Source organism: Macrotis lagotis, chromosome 4 (genome assembly GCF_037893015.1).
Source record: "Macrotis lagotis isolate mMagLag1 chromosome 4, bilby.v1.9.chrom.fasta, whole genome shotgun sequence".
NCBI classification, from domain to species: domain Eukaryota; kingdom Metazoa; phylum Chordata; class Mammalia; order Peramelemorphia; family Peramelidae; genus Macrotis; species Macrotis lagotis.
In genome coordinates this window covers 57,716,471-57,730,557 of record NC_133661.1, presented here as the reverse complement: position 1 = coordinate 57,730,557, position 14,087 = coordinate 57,716,471, and the positions used below count along the sequence as shown (strand labels likewise).

Genomic DNA, 14,087 nt, shown 5'->3' with positions numbered 1-14,087 from the left:
TTTAACTCACACATTTCACAAGCCTAGAGAAATGATTATTTTATTGTATTTTAGTGCTTTTTGATAGCTTTCCAGACAATTGCATTCATTGATTTAGGGTAATCAATTAATTTCTTAGCAGCTTACTATGAAATAATATAAGGAGTCAATTGTGTTCAGAATTGTGTCAGAAGTCAACTAGAATTTCTCATGTTTTTATCTTTTAAAAACTAATTCCTCAGAGGAGATTGTGGATGTGCTTATTTTTGTCATTTAAATTTATATAGATAGATAGATAGATATGTGTATATATATATATATATATTTATATATATATATTCCTATTAGTGCCTTTGCTGAGGTTTTCACTATACTCTAAATTCAATTTGTTCTAATTCTTTCTAATTCTCCCCTCTCTACTGTCTTCTAGGGTTTACACCACCAGGAATGGACAGGTCATCCCCAGACAACAGTCCAGTCCATGGGATGTTACGTCAGCCATCCATCACAACTGGTGTCAACATCCCCATCATCACTGAACTAGGTAAGTGGGTGAATTGCAGACCTGTTTTCCTCTTCTTCCTTCATATGGAAAAGGAGGAGACAGGCCCACTTCTATGCAGTCTCTCCTTTTGGAAAATAGCCTAATGTGACTCTTGGCAGTTAGCGTGAATACATGAGAAATCTATGTAACAAGCTGCAAATGGGGGAAGTGGTGGTAGGTTGAGAGAACTCATTTTCAATAAAGACTGGATTCCTGTTTCCTTCCTATTGGAATCAGTTCCTGAAAATAGTGCAGGGGAGGCCTTTTAGATATGCTTTTTATTCCATTTTCTATAATGGTTTACTAAACTAGCCTCATCTACAAGGGAACATCTCTCCTGGGTATCACAGCAATGAAGTAATGAGGTAAATTCTCCCAACTTTGTATGAAATTTAAGATCGTCCAATCATAGAAATGAAATATGATGGAGAAGCAGGCTTTTTTCCCCCTAAGGATAATTGTGTATACAAACAAAGGTTTTATATATATATATGTATATATATATGTATATACATATATATATATATATATATATATATATATATATATATATATATATATATATAATGGCCCAATAAATGCTATGCTTTTAAGGGCGAGGATATTGGACGCTATCTGGATGTGGAAGTAATGAGGTAAATTCTCCCACTTTTATACAAAATTTAAGATCATCTATTCAGAGGAAATGAGTAAGTTGGAGAGACAGGCTTATTTTTCTCAAGGAGTCATGCTACTATGACCCAATAGACTCTGACCTTTTAAGGAACAGGACCTTGGACTATCTGGTTGTCTCATTTAGAAGAGCTACTACTGAGTTCTAGGTGACCAAAGACAAACTAATAGAATTGAATTACTTCCCAAACCTCCCCCTCCTGCAATTGCAAATACAATTGGGGGTCCTTTGTCCTTTTCCTTTAGTACTTTATCTCTCTGACTCCCTCCCTTTTTTCTGTCTCTGTACTTTCTTTCCCTCCCCTTCCCCACCCTAAATTGTTATACCCTATTAGCGAAGCCTGGCAAACTTCTGCCTTTGGTTTCAATCAATCAGGAAAAAAACAGTGGGACGCACATTCTCATGATAACGGAACTGGGTAAGAAGTACCGTTTGCCTTCACGTCAGTGTCTTTTGTTCTATCTTTGGTGCTCCAACCCTCATCAGCTTGTTCTTTCTTTCCCTGGCTGTAACAGAGAGGCTCCCCTCATGGCGCTGCTTTGAATGTGTTTTATTTGCGGCTCTGGTTGGAATCAACTGTCTTGCTCTGGCCTTTCTTAATGATTTTTCTTTCTTTTCCCCCACCCAGCATCTGTAAACCTTTGATCACACCCGGCTGACCTGGCAGCTGTTTCCATAGCATCTTCACACCACTTCATTTTCTTTGGCCTGGGCCTTCTTTTTTTTCCTACCACATCTCCCTGTCCTTTCTTCTCCTCCCCCCTCCATCCCCCCACCTTTTCTCCTTTATTTTCTTCTTCCAACCCCCTGTCAGTTTGACTGATGTATCTTCACAGCTCACATAGGAAGTCAAAGAAGAAATATAAAAATTTCAAAATACAAAACCTAAGATTGTGCCTTCCCTCCAGCTGTTTATTTTCCTTTGTTCTGACTTTATTGGCCTCTTTCACTAGGACTTGTCTCAGATGCCCAGGTTTGGAGGCTATCAAGGCAGTCAAGCTCTGGGGAGACACCTTCCTAAAACCAGATCGTGAGAAGGGTTGAAAATGTTAGATTAGCCAGCCCCCATCTAGTTAAGAGACCTTTCTGGAAAATTCAGAATTAGTCTCATCAAGAAGATAAAAGTATGAAGATACAACTAAATCTTCATATATGATTCCCTATGACTTGGTCGATGGCACTATGGACCCAGATAAGTAACAGTCCATGTCGGAATGGGGGATTGGTCTTACAAACCAGGCAGATGAAGTCAGTAAAAGTGCTGGGGAAAGCACCTCCTTCAAATGGAAAATGAAACTCAAATCCATTTTCTTGGACCCCCAATATATTTCAGAACAAGAGAGCTTTTAACACAGTAATTTTGCCTCTAAGATGTCCAGAAGGAGAGGAATAAATTGTCAGCCATTCAACACTACATTATTGTAGATGTGACTATTTATCAGAACTAAACTCTCTCAGGTCAAAAGTAAAGTATCTCTGTTCTGTGTCTGCAACTGTGAGATAGATGTTGTCTAATATTTACAGCATTTTCCTGAGAGCTTCAGTCTTTGAACTGTCTGTCACATAATCTAAGGGCTGTAAGCCTCAAGAGGTCATATGGTTCAAGCCCCAGTGCTAGGAGAAAGACCCCTTGGGTGATGAAGGGGCTCACCAGCCTGTTTCTAAAGATCTCTTTCAAAATGATTCTACCTCTCTCAGTCTGAAATAATATTTCTCAGTCTTTATGATTAGTAATTATTCTTTATATCTACAACAATTCATGTGCCAGAGTTGAAGTCCATTTCTTCTTGTTTTAGCCATAATACCTGCCATTTCCGTAAGGTGTATAGAAATCTTAACAGTTTACAAAGTGCTTTCATGACCATTATCTCATTCAATTCTCATGGCAAGTCTGTGAAATAGGTAACCCCTATTCTCATTCCCATTTAACAGTTGACAAAACTGAGTCTTAGAGAGGGTAAGTGACATTCTCGAGATCCCAGAGTTAATAAGTGACAGGCAGGACTTGATCCCAAGTCAAATGCCCATATTCTACTAATTTCAGCAGGAAGAAAGAGAATATGGTTACCACTTTAATACCATTATACTTCTTATATTTGAAAATTATTCTTAAATCTCACTTCAACCTTCTTTTCATGAAATTAGTGCTGCAAAACCAATTAAATTTGTCAATTTCCTACTATGTGCTAAGATTATACACTCTTTTAGCTTTTCTATAGAAATCTGATTTTTCAAGTGTTTAAACACCCCAGATCTCTCCTTTGACAATTTTTCAGTCTCAAAATTTTTTTCTATATTTGGGCACAATTTATTTAGAGCCTGCTCAGTCCTTTGTGGCTCTTCCAAGACTTCCTTTTTTTTAATGACTTAATTATTCCAAATTACTATAAGAAAATAATTGATCATAGATCTTTCATCTTCATTAATGATTTCTTTCTATAAACTCAATATTTCCTTTTCCTTAGGACCAATCAGTTCCTCCCACCCATTTTCTAGGCAAATATACAACAGCAGTAGCCATTCAGGGTACCTACATTCAATAATTTTATTTTTATTAAATTTGTAATAGATTATTTACTTATGTACTACTCTTATAAACAGAATTGAGTTAACTTTTCAAAAATGTATAATAACATTTCCTTAGTCAGGAAGCACATATTTTCTCTTCAATGAAGCCCCAACTAGACCAAGGTGACTAGGAAATTAACTGAGTGTATGAAAATTTAGAGGATGCTAAAAATACTTATAAGATAGAAGAACAGCTGATTTAACATATAAATAATAAAATGTCATACTAACAGATGGCATGCTTCTTTCCTCAGATAGTCATATTTTAGGTGAGCCTCTCCATGCTTTGATCATACCCTGCTTCCTCATCAGAGACTCCACAGTATCCTCCACAGTATCCCCTAGAGTCTCTGTCTCCCTATCATTGGCTGCTGGCATCTCTCATGCTTAATTGATTTTAAAGGTGATTTGAGGGTCTATTTTCTCCCACTTGACCTGAGTGAAGAAATTGTGTTGTTCATTAATTATCAATGTGAGCCAGTGATGTTAGTAAGAATTAGCAATGGCCTACCAAAGTCATTTGATCCTAGATCCTAGTGGATTGAGGTGGAGAAGAGAATAAAGACCCACTAAAAATCAACCCTGGGATATTCTCATGAAACTAGGAATCTTAAATGCCTAATGAAAAAGTGAGAGATCAAAATACTCAGTATGATAGACAAAATGGAAAATGTAGAAAATTTATGACAGAAGCAATGTAGTAGCTACTAGTCTAATAATGGGAACCTGGCAAAAGTGAAGATGCAATGAAGTTGGAAGGTATAGGCAGTAAATATTGTGCTTCTCTATATCTTACTCTAGAAAAACAAAAAAAGAATTTTAAAAAATCTCCATGCTCTTGAGCTCCCTTTTGTCATTTCTCTGATCCCAAACAGAAAAGACAAGTTAAGGTAGAGTTTTCTATTTTTCAGAAGAGTTTTCTATTTACCAGATAAAGTAATGACGGGATTTAAAAAAAGTAGTCACTGTTGGTGAGATTAGAAAAGTACCAAGAACTTCAACTTTTATCCTACTTTCACACTGATGTACTTATAGCTATAGATGCATGCATATATATGCTAATGTATGCTATACACACACACACACACACACACACACACTAATTATTGAAGTCATATTGGGAATTGAAATCGATCTTTACAAAGTTAAAGGCATCCCTATGACATGATCAGTTAGTCTTCACTTTCATGCCTGGAGAGTCTTTACTGGCCATGATATACTTAGAGAGAATTACATAAGAAAATAAATCTTTGGGGAAAAGATACAGAGAGTTTGAATCACTACATGTCCTTTAAAAACCACACATTTCCTTGTTCCTGAGAAAAATTAAATCTACTTTAATGTCACCCATCTTGATTTTTTTACTCTAGAGTTGATAACATCATTGCCAGTAGATCATTAGCAAATGTCCATTAAAGTGCAAACTCCTTGAGGACAGGAACTCTTTCAGCTTTGCTTTTGTCTCTCCAAGACCTAATACAGTAGGTGCTTAATAAGCACTTAGCAATGAATGAACATCTGCTATGTGAAGAGCACTGGGGCCATGGCAAGACAGAATTAAGTCACTATGGCAACTAAAGATATATACATATATATACATATATATATATATATATGTATATATATGTATATATCATCTGTTGTATAATGAACTCTTTACTCATCACCATTTGAGAGTTCCAGATCTTCTCATTTGATAGTAGTGACAAATCTCCGTTTATCTCTCTGTCCTGAAAGTCACCATCTGAGAAAGTATTCAGTCTATCTAAAGACATGACTCCCAAGTTATTTCTTACAAGAGTGCCTTGCTTCTTGCCATTGATCCTATAGCCATCCCAGAGGAAATTATTACTACTCTCTGATATCAGACAAGGGACTTAACTCATGGAACAAAGAGTTACAACTTCCCTTTCTCCCTTAATTCCATCCTTGCCCCTCCAGGATCCCTTCATTTTAACTTCATTTCCAGCGCCATCAAAGAGATTGCTTTTTGCCTCTAAGCCAGGCTTCGTTTATTTATTTAGCTTAGCTCACAAGGCTGGACACTCATCACTAATTGATGTTTCATGACTTTTCTAGTGAATGATACTAATGTTCAGTTTTTGGACCAAGACGATGATGATGACCCAGATACAGAACTGTATCTCACACAGCCATTTGCATGTGGGACAGCATTTGCAGTTAGTGTCCTGGACTCACTCATGAGTGCGGTAAGTAAGACAATTCTGTCCCTTCCACCATATTGTGTAGAGAACCTCAACCAGAAATAGTGATGGAAATGAAAGGAAAGAGGTTCTGAAAAGTCAGGAGAGAATACGAAACTCTATGGGGAGATCAAAGGGTGGAATAATGATGGTTTGGTGGAAAGAACACTGGATTAAGAATCAGAGAAAGGAAATTCAGATCCTGAATATTGTCAGTACCCATTTGGTACAGTCATTTACATTTATGGGAGCTCAAATTCCTTACCTATAAAGAGGGTTAGTTGGAGTAGAAGGTGACCATAGAAATTCCTTGTAATTTGAAATCCATAATTCTTTTAAATGGCTTATCTCTTTTAGCACATCACAATACATTTCAGAATCAAGGTATTTTCTCCCTTTCTTAAGGATGAGGTTTCAATCTGGTCAGACTATAGATAGCTTGACAACTCATATTTACCCTTTTTAATTAAACAATAAAGGATATCAAAACAGACAAGGGTCATTTTTGAACTTTTTTCTTAAAATGAAAAATATAGATTTATTATACAGTAAATATTCATTTTTGATCATCATTAATTCATAATTTGTGAGAATGAAACATGAGGTGAAATAAAGTTTATCTGTGAAATAGTTATGATAAGAACACAAATTAATAGGTAGGTAAGGAACTCCCTTCTTTATATCACTTAATTCATCCCAAGTATATCAAAAGACATGCCAAGTAGATGGATTTATTCTATGTGTTGTTAAATTGTAAAAAAAAAATACAAAGAAAAATAAGGAAAGAAAATAATGAAAGAGAGAAGAAAAATAAAGGTTGTTTAAGAAAATTGTTAGTATAAATTGCACATTTTAAAGGGAAAATGTTTAACATGCCTAAGAGAACACATTATTGCTTTTATCAAGGACTTTTGTAACATCCATTTGGAAATATATACAAATTATAATTAATTCTTAACAATTCATTAAAATGGCTCACAGAAGGAGTTCTGAAACCTAAAACTTTTAAAACATGATCAATTCACTCCATGTGCTTGAAAAATAACAGTTTAAAACAAAAAATTCAGTTTAAATTTTTTTGTTTATTCTATCCATCTATCCATCTTTTTCCTAGGATAATTGATTATAGGATATGAATTGAAATTGCACAGCAAACTGACCTTATAAGTCACTAAATCTAACTTCCTCATTTTACAGAAGAGGACTATGTCCCACATATATTAAGTAACTTGCTCAGGGTCATACAGCTAGTGTTTGAGGTAGGATTTGAACTTGGCTCTTCTTGACTTCATGTCCAACACTCAGGTACTGTGTCATTCTCTTACATTAATTCTATAAAGCACGAGGTCTGTATTTTTCACTTCTCCCCACCAAAGGACTAAAAAAAAAAAGGAAAGAAGGAAAAAAAACCTTTTGTGAGATGACTGGGTTATTAGAGTTTTCTTTTCCCAAGTTCCTTTAGGTCTATTTCTCTTGGAGCCTGAAACTATGCATCCCACTCTGCTGGCTTGTAGCATGATCTCTTCCAGAAACAAAGGCAGAGAGCTCACTGGACCTAGGTCATGTACACCCAAAAAGACCAGAATTAATGAGGGTGGTTGTAGAAACAATTCAAGATAAATCCCTGTTAAATAGCCCTAATGTAGTGCACCTCTGGTTTAAAAATGATTTCTGCAATTCATTCCTTTAGAAATCTCATTTTACCTCTGCTCTTAATTAAAAAGATTTCAGAAGATCCTTTATGTTATGGAAAGATTAAATTTTTTATAGTTGACTTTCTTTTAGAGTTTTAAACCACACTATTAAAATTAAAAACCAAAATTATTAAATGAGGCATTGCTTTTAGGTGGGCATTCTCCTTTGTATTTTGTTTTTCAAATTATTCTGTCCTCACCAACCTCTCATATAGAGGTTCATAGGAATATGTTTAATGATGTCGGTGCTATGTATGTATGCATGTGTTTGTGTGTGTGATAAAATAATAAGTTCAAAAGGATTTAGCCACATCACTTTCTCCATCATCAGAGAGAGTAAGGCTACAATCATTTTCCAAACTGGTCCATTTGACTTAATACTTTTCATTTTCAAACTTGCATGGCCAGAGACTTTGTGGGAGAATGAAACAAGTACAAAAATAAATATCATAGGTATTCATTCTTATATGCTGATGATAAACCTATGTCTATCTATTTAAAATGTACCCCATGATAGGAATGAGGACCTCATTGGCATAGAGAACTCCTAGGGGAGGAAATCCCCTCTAACTAAACTGGTCAGCAGTTTCTCTACCCCATGATAAAGTTCTATATTAAAATGGAATTCCCATTGACAATCTCTGTATTCATTCTTAGAATAAGGCTTTTGAGTATATAAGATAAAATATATAGAATTGCACAGCAAATCAGTTATATTGACATTCAGTTTCCTAAATATTCAACCACATGAACCCCAAGCTAAGGATTTTCAATCATAAATTTAGAACTCAAAGGGGCCTTAGAGTCCATAAAATCCAATCCCCTCATTTACAGAGGAGAAAACTGAGGCACAAAAGGTAGAGTGAATTGCCAATGCTAATACAACTAGTGTCTGAGGTGGAATTGTGAACCTAGGTCTTCTTGACTCCAAATCCAGTGCCCTATTTACTATGGGATACTTCCACCGCATGTTTAACATGACCTCAGTTGGTAGGTATTTACAGATATATTGAAAACCTCATTTTTTTTTTCTTTCTGCTGTTCTGAAAGAAAGGGGAGCCAAAATCCTTCGAGAGACTCTTTTGAAAAAGAATAGTAAGAAGACTAATGGCAATAGGTCCCACTTAATTTGGCCATTGCTACCTATTTTGTAATACTATCCAGATACTGTTTGAGGCTAGGTTCTCATTATTTAGAAGACGGAAATTCTAAAATGAACTTTCAGAATTGGGTTTGGTTCAATTGATAACTAGTTTGGGGGGGGGAAGAAATTACAAAACGAAAACAACACAATAGAAAAAATCAGTTATAAATTGCTCAACTCATTTTTTGCATTGTTAGATTTATTTTTCCCCCTTCCTTTTCTTTATGATAAGACTGGGGTTTACTTAAGTATTGAGAAGAGCTGCGGTAATTAAAAACAGCTAAGAAAGAAATAGAGGGAAATTATACAACATGAGTGAGAGCCTTCCACACAATGGGAAGCTGAGAGAGAACACATTCCAGCTTAGGCAGCTGTTTACAAACAACACTGAAACACAATTCTATTTAGATGTCGATGATCTTTTTTTCTCACCCTCTTCTCCAAACTGCCATTTAATCAGGTGTCTAAACACTCACAGAATATTGTCCCTCATAATTCAACTCCTGCTGCTCACTGCCTCATTTGTGGAAGGAATAATCTTTCTATTCATCACAGCCATTCCCAGAGTAACAGATAGGGATGCTATGGATGCTATGTCACAGTGCTGTGCAAATCAACAGCACAAATACCTCAGGAGAGAGAGAGAATAATTACGTTTATGCCTAGATAACTCTGAGAAGAACATCACAATTTGGAAATACATTCTTCAAGTTTAAGGCAGGTTCCTATTCACAGGGAAGGTGTGAGGAAGCTTATAATAATTGATCATTAAGGTCAGACAACACGGCAGCAAACTGTCTCTCCTTTCCACTGAGACCTATTGCCTTTCCTCAAGGTTATGTACCCATAGTTCACCCAGGCTTCTGGCAAAAGTGGCTAAAGTAGCAGAGTCTGCCCTAAGATTCCACCATTCTGTATTTTTAAAAGTCATCTCACAAGATTTCTTATATAAGCTCTGACTTTTGTCATAACCAAGATGTAGGCAAAAGGGAACCTTCCTTCAAACAGTAATGGCAGTAGCATCTGATGTGCTCAGATCCCATTTGTCACTTAGCCTTTTGACCTTTGCAACCTAATTCTCACCAAAATATTGATCTAAATAACAAGTCTTTGATCCCTTATGTAATGTGGTAAAGGAAAAAAAAATCAACAGTGGCTAGGTGGTGCAGGGCAGCTAGGTGGCGATGGTGCAGCTAGGTGGCAATGGGGTGGCTAACTGGTGCAGTGGATAGAGCACTGGCCCTGGAGTCAGGAGTACCTGAGTTCAAATCCAGCCTCAGACACTTAATAATTACCTAGCTGTGTGGCCTTGGGCAATCCACTTAACCCCATTGCCTTGCAAAAAACTAAAAAAACCCCAATGGTTTGATACCATGTCTCTAGTCAATAACTGACATTTATATAGTGATTTGAAGTTCATGAAATACTTTTTTATATACATCATGTAATATGAACCTCAAAACAACCATATAAGGTAAACTATGATAGGTAACATTACTCCCATTTTATAGATGTTGCAACTAGGACTCAGTGAGATTAAGATATTTGCCTGTGGTCATACCTTATATGATATTTGAACTTGAATTATGTCCACTATATCATGCTGCTTTCCCATGACTAAAATGATGCCTATATATGTGATAGAAAGAATACCAGAACTAGAGTTAGGAGTTTGGGTTCAATTCCAAATCCCAACATTTTCAAGATGTTACCTTCACCAAGAAGCTTAACCTTCATATTTATGAAATCTAATTTTCTCAGTTGTAAGGTGAGGAATTTGCATTGGATGACTGAAAATTTCTCTTTCAGCTCTAAATCTATGATTCTGCTATTCTATAATTTCTAAGTCTTAGTTTCCTTCTCTGCAAAATGGAGATAATTAGTATCATTGAATCTTCCTCACAGGACTGTAGCACACAAAGTGGTCATCATGAATATTTACACTTGAGGTACTTTGAGGATATGTATGATATAATGTTTAACAAAGAATTATACATTGACTATATGATTATCATCACCATATTGAATCAGACCGTTTACTGTCAAATGTTCCACTTCAGTGAAGTAACATAAAATGGGACATTCTTGATTATTAATTAATATATTCTTTTGTCCTAAGGGTAACAAAGAAGCAATATTTGCAGCCTTCAGAGGAATCTGCAAAAATTGAGGCTCAGAAGACTCAGAGTCAATAGAGGATATCCCCAAAATCTTCATGCCATTTAGAATTTTAATGACTTAATAAAATAACTATACCTTGGAGAGTTTACTTTTCATGTGCTCGGGCTCTTTTCTAGGAAGATATCTGTAGCACTCTGGACAGTAATAGCCCATCTAGAATGAGCAAGACTGCACATTGTTCAGGAAAGAAACAAACAGCATTTACAGCTAATACTCCTAAACATTAACACTAATGGGTTTGAGTTTATGAATATTTGTATGTATGTGTGTGTGTGTGTGTGTGTGTATTTAATGAAGTTCATTTTTACAGTTGGACTAAACTGAAACTTTGCGTCCTTTAAAAAAAAGATAAGGGATTAACCCCTTTTAAATATGATGCATTGGAACAGAAAAGTTACCCTTTATGGAGAAATGGTGGTTATCTCATTCTCCAGACACTTAAGGACAATTACAAATGTTTTTAAATCATACTTGTAATATCACAACTAGATAGTCAAATATTAAGATTAATTTTTTTTACTTAATGATATCTCTTCCCATATCCCTGCTTCTCCCCCTCCACCCCAATAAGATGGGAAAAAATTTTAAAAAAACCTTTGTAACAAATATACAAATTCAAGAAAAAAACAAATTTGTGCATTGATCTTGTGCAAAAAATGCATGCCTCATTTGGCATCTTGCATACATTACCTCTCTGTTCATCAAACCTCCTCTAGCTTCATAGTTGACTGTTATTTAGATTAACTCTTAAATCTTTCAGTGTTGTTTGTTTTTATAATTATTATTGCCTAAATAGTTCTCCTGGTTCTGCTCATTTCACTCTGTATCGGTTCATTCAAGTTTTCCCAGTTATTAAAAAGGAAGTTCTCACATCTCTCTCTTACCAGAGCAAGGCAGACATCATCCATTGAATTCGTACTTTAATCAAAAAAAACCTCTCCTGCAATCTATCATTTTTCTTTCTTAGCAATATTACCATAGTGGCTTGTCCTTGGATGGCGGGGGTCATATGGTCTTAGGGAAGAAGAACTCCTGAATCCAGACAGTTTATGCTCTCCAGTGAATTCAGAATTATTTTACCTCCATGAGCCTTAGTTTCCCAACTATAAAATGGGAATAATATTAAATATTACTCTCAAATTTCTAAGGATATGAATAGGATCAATTGGAAAACCAGGAATAAAAGTGCTCTTGAAGCAAAAGCCCTAATATATAAAAATTGCATAGGACTTATAGGATTGTGATATCTTATTTCTACAAAAGATTGGAATTCTTTTGGGGGGATAGGAAGAATAATACCCTTAAAAATTAAGCAATTAGTGACTCTATAGACAGAATGAAAAGAGAAAGAAATAGAAGAAACAAAAACTTACCAGGAAGTATAATTAACCAAATAAATTTTGGGGGGGAAGATTCCCTATAATTGGGGTTCTCTTGAGAGTATGGTAAAATATACCTCTTGGCCAAGTTTATAATTTTCATGGAGTCAATCATGGTACTATCAGCCTTTTGATTCTGCCTTCCAGACATTGTAATAGAATTCAAAAGTTAGATGGAACCTCAATGGTCACCTAAGAGTACAACTTATGGGGCAGCTAGGTGGTGTAGTGGATAAAGCACCAGCCCTGGAGTCAGGAGTACCTGGGTTCAAATCCAGTCTCAGACACTTAATTACCTAACTGTGTGGCCTTGGGCAAGCCACTTAACCCCATTTGCCTTACAAAAACCTAAAAAATAAAAATAAAAAAAAATTTTAAAAAGAGTACAACTTGTACACAAGAGTAATCCCCAATATAACTTACACAACAAGTTGTCATCTACCCACTCAATTTATAACTTTAAGAAGGGGGAACTTATCACCTTTTGAGGCAGCTCAGGTCACTTCTGAACAGCTCTAATTGTTAGGAAGCTTTTATGACATCAAGTCTCAATTTGAAATTCTTCCCATTTTTGGTTCTTCCCTATTAGTTGGAAGAGAAAAAGGATCATGTTTTTTCTCTTTCTGTGGCATCCTTTCAAATAGTAGAGCACAACTATCATGACTCTCCTGAGGTTTTTTTTATTTTCTTCTAGGCTAAACATTCCCAATTCCTTATTCTCCCCTCATATGACAAGAATTCAGGATTCTTCACTATTCTACTTGCCCTCCTTTGAACACTCACCAACTTATCAATGTCCTTCTCAAATCACAGTGCCCGGAACTGAAAACAATTCACCAAGAAAGGTCTGACAAGTGTGACTACAGTGGGATGATCACTTTCCTGTTTCTGGAATCTATGTCACTCTTAGTGCAACCTGAAGTCATATTAATTCTTTTGACTGCCACATGACTCTGGTGATTCACAATGAGCGTGCAGTTCATTCACCTTTTCCCCAGTTCTTTTTCAGAACAATTGCTATCTCTTAAGACTTTTCCCCAACTCATATTTGTGAAATTGTTACATAAGACTTTACTTCTATCCTTTTTTTAATTTCATCTGAGTAGATTCAGCCCAATGCTCTCACTTGTCAAGATCTCCGGTGATCTAATTCGATTATCCAGCATGTTAAGTATCTATCCCAGTTTGTATCATTGGAAAATTTGAAGGAAAAAATGCCATCTTTGCTTTTATGCAAGTCCTTGATAAAAATGTCAAAGAGCACATCACCAAGTATAGATCCCTGAGGTACTTCACTGGAGACTTATATTCAATAGATTCCCTTCCACCCAAGCTTCTAGATGTAACAATGGTTCATAATTAGATTTACATGAAGGCTTCATCCAATCCAACTCAACCCAATCCAATGCAACCTAATTCAATCCTATAAGCATTTATTAAATGTCTGCTTTGTACAAAGCATTAGAGCTAAAATGAAGAGGGGGGGGGAGTTTCTGTCCTCAAGGAATTTTTGAATGCAGTGGGAATAGAGGAAGGATATTGGGGATCTGTCATACACTGTACTTGTGTCCCCAGAATCTGGCATGTACTGGTATTTAATAAATACTTAATGACTGATTAATGAATTGATATGATAATTTGATATGATATGCTAATTCGAGGAGGAAACAGAGAGGGATAACTTGGGATTATGGAAAGGCTCTATGTAATTTCTAGAGCGA

General features: G+C 35.8%; 1 protein-coding gene across 10 annotated transcripts in view; it reads left to right on the top strand.

Moving 5' to 3' along the window:
• KCNMA1 (potassium calcium-activated channel subfamily M alpha 1) overlaps positions 1 to 14,087 on the top strand; it is a 637,032-nt gene that overhangs the window by 598,786 nt on the left and 24,159 nt on the right. For 6 of the 10 annotated variants that reach the window (XM_074232914.1, XM_074232913.1, XM_074232916.1 and 3 more), the window contains 3 exons: positions 410 to 523; positions 1,531 to 1,614; positions 5,844 to 5,974. In XM_074232914.1, coding sequence (XP_074089015.1) covers positions 410 to 523; positions 1,531 to 1,614; positions 5,844 to 5,974 — 329 coding nt within the window. The remainder of the gene's footprint in view (positions 1 to 409; positions 524 to 1,530; positions 1,615 to 5,843; positions 5,975 to 14,087) is intronic. The other 4 variants (XM_074232917.1, XM_074232915.1, XM_074232921.1 and 1 more) reach the window with 1 other exon arrangement.